This window comes from Otolemur garnettii, unplaced genomic scaffold, assembly GCF_000181295.1.
Source record: "Otolemur garnettii isolate 467f Iridium unplaced genomic scaffold, OtoGar3 scaffold00050, whole genome shotgun sequence".
Lineage (NCBI taxonomy): Eukaryota > Metazoa > Chordata > Mammalia > Primates > Galagidae > Otolemur > Otolemur garnettii.
Genome location: NW_003852445.1, coordinates 7,628,836 through 7,633,682, shown reverse-complemented (window position 1 = coordinate 7,633,682; position 4,847 = coordinate 7,628,836). Strand labels below are relative to the sequence as shown.

Genomic DNA, 4,847 nt, shown 5'->3' with positions numbered 1-4,847 from the left:
TTTTTTTTTGGTTGCAGCTGTCATTGTTGTTTGGTGGGTCCAGGGTGGATTCCAACCGGCCACCTTAGGTGTATGTGGCTGGCGCCTTAGCCATTTGAGCCACAGGTGCCGAGCCAACATCTACAGTTTTAATAGGTATTACCAAACTACCCCTCAAAGAGGCTCTATAGAGGGTTATTTCAAGTGTAAGAGTGGGTGCAAAGGAAGTAGAGAAGGAAAAGCGATAAGAGCAGCTGAGGAGGGGGCTGAGTTACAAAGATTCCTCTTTGATGAGGCAGAGAAATCAGAGCCAATGGGAGGTTCATAGAGGTGGTAATGGAAGTGAGAAGACCAGGAGACTCTTGCCAGCAAAAGGGATGGGAAGGGAGGGGTTTAAGAGAGAAATACGTCAAATGGTACAGAGGTCTACAATAATGAAAAGGGAATAACTGGGGTTCGGGAGTCTGGGGAAAGAAGCAGACAGGGAGAACAGGGATGGAAAGTGGCTAAGTTGGCCACCATAGTTCAGTGGTTAGCCTGCAGGCCCCGAACACCAGCCTCGCCTGGGCCTGATAAACAAAAAGAGAAAAAGAAATTCCAAGAAACCGGCTGTCTAGAAACAACGCACCAGCCCAGGGCATGGCTGGCAATTAGGAGAGGATCCTGAGCGACAAAGCTGAGGGGGTAGTAAGCTAGAGAAAGCGGTTTCTCCCTCCTTGCTTTTTTTTTTTTTTGTGGTTTTTGGCTGGGGCTGAACCAGCCACCTCAGGCATATGGGGCCATCGCCCTACTCCTTTGAGCCACAGGCGTCACCCCATCCTTGCATTTTTAATCAGCTGTAGGAAAAGGGGAAAGAAGACAGACTATTTAGTAGTTTACAGAGGAGAGAGAAGCTAGCCCTATTGGGCCCCCAGGGTGGAAGCAGCAGGCAGAGTGACACAGACATCAGACCTAGGGCTGAATCAGGGGCTGAGTTCCGCCCCTACACAACTCTGTCCTCTCCAACCCCCCGCCTCTAGGACCAAGGAACAGGTGCCCCGCCCTACCACTCCCTTTGTCCCACCCACCAATAGAGCAAAGGGCTAGAGTGACAATAAAACCAGCTCTACCCCAGCAGCTAGGCTCCAAGACTTCTCTTGGAAAGGCGGACTCCATCTCCTAAGCCACTCCCCCATAGAAGGTGTGGCGAGCAGGAGAGAGGAGGAAAAGCCAGCTGCAAAGCCCCTTGCTACAGAAATCTGGCCTGGACATAAGCAGGAAAAGAAGAAGAAACAAGCCCACCTTGAGGAGGATTTCTCTATCCAATAGAAGAATTAAAAGTTTTAGAAGCCCTTATCACCCACCCCACCTTGCCTGCCTGTCCATCTGGCCTCCAGGAGGCCCTTAATGGCTCTACTGAATGCTTCCTTACCCACTTCCAGACTCTCAGGGTGAGAATGAGCCCCTTGACACCCACACACAGCTTCCTCTACTTCCCAAAGTATTGCAGCACCCTACAATGGCCTAGAATAGCCCAGAGCTCACCCTCAGTCCAAGCTATCCAATTCCCTAAATGCCCTAGGAAATCCCCACTTCACCCTATCTTGAGCCAGCCACGCCCCGGCCTGGGGGTTTTCAGATAAGGAAGGCTGGTCCCAAGATCATGTGATCCCAGTCTAGCTCAGGTCCTGACCAGACTCCAGAGTTTCAGGCTCTGGCCCTGGAGTAGGACTCCCATGGGGCCTCTGTCAGTGCAGGAAGGGCACAGGCAGCTCAGGTCAATAGGAATCATCACCACCTACACTTTCTGCTACTTCCTTGTGGAACAGGCTCTATTCTATCGCTGTTCCAGTGGGACTCAGCCACCCAGCCTAGACCACAGATGTGTCCCCCCACAACCCTGGAATCATCATCTCACCTCTCTTAAGAGACCCAGGAGAGCTACTGAAAGACAGGGAGAGGAATGGACTCTTAGCCTGGCATAGAGACTAGCCTAAGAAAGAGCTGGAGAGGAAAGCCCTTTCTCCACTTTCCAGAATTGAGATCACTCCCAGAATTGGCCCCAGCCCAGCCATGGGCACTAGACACCCTAGTTTTGAGTTCTGTTATCCATTGAGGTTGTCTTGGGTTCTCAGAGCAATAGATTTCTGTCAGAAAGGCAGTCTTGTGTGAAATATAACACAAGACTTTTGGAGGAACCCCTGGAGTGTATTCCAGACCTACCGTGGGCAGTGCTATCCTGGGCAAATTATTTAACATGACAGTCTATTTCTTTATCTAAAAAGTGGAATGACTACAAATAACACCCTTTTTTGGAGGTTTGTCATGAGGACTTTTGGAGATTTGTGAGAGGATGTGTGGCACAGCAATCAGTAAACTGTAAAGTGCTAACAGAGGTTATCGGTATGACCTGCCCCTGGTCTGGAGCCCCATCTGCCCAGAACAGTAGTAGAAAGAGAGAATAGGGAAGGCAGGCCCTGATCCCAAATGACTGTTCAGTCCCAGGAGGAAAGAGAAGGAGCCTCAGCCCCTACTTTGCCCTTATCCTTGGAAGTAAACAAGGCTTGCCAACCAGATGCTAAGCAGGGAGAGCCCTGTCTGGCTCACGCGGACAGGCACACACACCTGGACAGCTGACATCCCTCCCCTACCAGGTATACATTCTAACCAGCTGACTCACCCAGCAATCTTCCTCACCCCCCACCCCAGAGCCTCTAGGTTACTGTGTCTACAACACCATCTCTCTGTTGGGATCAATGGCAGACTGGGCTTGTTCTTTTTTTTTTTTTTTTGAGACAGAGTCTCATTATGTCACCCTTGGTAGAGTGCCGTGGTGGCGTCACAGTTCACAGCATCCTCCAACTCTTGGGCTCAAGCGATTCTCTTGCCTCAGCCTCCTGAGTAGCTGGGACTACAGGCCCCTGGCCACAATGCCCTGCTATTTTTTTTGTTTTAGTAGGCCCAGGCTGGGTTCAAACCCACCAGCCCTGATGCATGTGGGCCGGCACCCTACACACTGAGCTATGGGCATCGCCTCTGGGCTTGTTCTTTAGTCCCTGGAGTCTGGCAGTTTTCCAGGACCACCAAAAGGCCAATCTGTTCCCTGGGGCTAGAGAGATGCTCACCAGTCCTAAGTCCAGCCATTGGAGGAGATCATGACCAGGCTCACTTGACAGGACCTCAAGATGCCCAGGACAGTCCTTGGAAGGGTGCTTTTCTAAACACCAGGCTTCACCCAGACAGTTCGCTCATTCAGCCTATCTATTAGTGCAGGGTTTGGGGATCCTAGGGGTTGCCTCCTCTCTCCAGTACACACAGCCAAGAGCAGAAAGCCTCGCTGTGAACACCAACCCATCGCCTCTGAACAGTCTGGGCTCTAGGATGTCACTTATTTCCACTCAAGTCCCGTTCCTTTCTTTACTGTTTATACTGCCTACTTTTAAGGAGGAATTGGGGTAGGGTAGAAGTGGACTCTGTGCCCTAACTCCTTTCTGCTGCTCGCCTCCCCCAGGACTCCATAACTAGCCCCTTTTCTGAGTTTCTCCAAATCCATCCATGCCCGCACCCTCCTCCTTACCTCCAAATCCTTGGGTCCGCAGATCGCGATAGGAGCGATAAACCTCCAGCGTGAGGTAGTTGATGAAGCCCTTCCTGGGCGCGAACTTGCACACGAAGTTCTGCTCGTAGAGGCAGTTGATGAGGAAGCAACCGGCGATAGCGTCCTCCCCACTGTCGGGTTGCAGCTCTACCAGCGCCAGGTTGCAGTTATGGGTGGCGCAGCAGGCTCGCACGCAGTCCCAGCCACGGCGCACCGCAGGGGAGCCCAGGAAGGTAGCCCCGTTGCTGACTGAGGCCGTGGTGTCCAGAACGAAGGCAGGCACCCCAGCCGTAAAGCGTTCCAGGCAGACGGCTGCCGCGGGCAGCCCCGGAGGCTCGAGGGGCTGCCCGGCCTCAATGCCCTGGAGGCCGAACGCACAAAGGAGCCACAAGGTGACGGCAGGGAGGCGGGCCAGGGTGAGGCAGGCGCCAGCCATCGTCCTCCCAGGGGCCGTGGCTCTCCTCCCCACGAGGGTCACCTTCACAGTGCCGGCCTCTGGGTTCTGAGGGTGCTAGAGACCTGAGAGAGGGGAGGGGAAGAGGAAACACCTTTGATCAGCCGGGGAGACTTCGAAGGAGGAGGGCCGGCCGAGAGGAAGTGGGGGTGGGGGTAGCGCGAGAACCCGAGGGAGAGGGGCAGGCGGTGACCCGGCCGCCAGACGACGGACAGACGGACCGCTGTGGAGCTCACGTACCCGGACACCGGCACGAGCGCAGAACAAAGGGCCAAACATGCTACCAGCCCGCTCCGCCTCCGTCTCGGCCTCGCTGTCCGCGGCCCCGGTTTACCTGCGCAGGTGAGCGGGGAGGGGCCCGGGCGGCCGAGGTTCCGGTCCCGGCTTCCTGCGCGGCTCGGGCCACAGCTTCCGCCCCGGTTCTGTGTGCGCTGAGGATCTGACACTTCCTCCCCCTGGTTTCTGGTGAAACTGAGTCAGTGCGGCCGGGGCGGGGCAGACATTAACCCTTGGGCCGCGGGCCCCGCCCACGCCTGGTGTGCCTCGGCCGGCCCGCCCGCCGCCCTGCCGAGGATCCCCGACTCCACCCTCGGCATCCTGTTCTCCAGAGGGGCTCGCAGGCTCTTTCGGGTCCAGCTTCGAGAAAGGGCCCAGGGCCCCATTAGTACCTCCGGGAATTCCGGAGGCCGGGACACTTCCCGAACGCTGCAGCGAATTCCGGCACTCTGGGGCGGCTGCCTCCAGCCTCCCTGTCCGATTGAGGCCAGCACTCCCAAGCCCCAGGCCTGAGGTGCTTGGGAAGAGCCGAGGAAGGAAATATGAGGGGAAGCTGCATTC

The 4,847-nt window shown here is 55.5% G+C and overlaps 1 protein-coding gene across 2 annotated transcripts in view; it reads right to left on the bottom strand.

The window, feature by feature from the left end:
- The window catches only part of SPINT1 (serine peptidase inhibitor, Kunitz type 1), a 17,413-nt gene extending 12,990 nt beyond the window's left edge, over nucleotides 1-4,423 (bottom strand). Inside the window, exons 1-2 of one of the 2 annotated variants that reach the window (XM_012806383.2) lie at nucleotides 4,251-4,423; nucleotides 3,536-4,075 (exon numbers count right to left, since the gene is read on the bottom strand). In XM_012806383.2, coding sequence (XP_012661837.1) covers nucleotides 3,536-3,992 — 457 coding nt within the window. In that variant the 5' untranslated portion in view covers nucleotides 3,993-4,075; nucleotides 4,251-4,423. Of the gene's footprint in view, nucleotides 1-3,535; nucleotides 4,138-4,250 lie in introns of those variants that run through there. The other variant, XM_003791728.3, reaches the window with a different exon arrangement.
- Nucleotides 4,424-4,847: the final 424 nt, after the last annotated feature.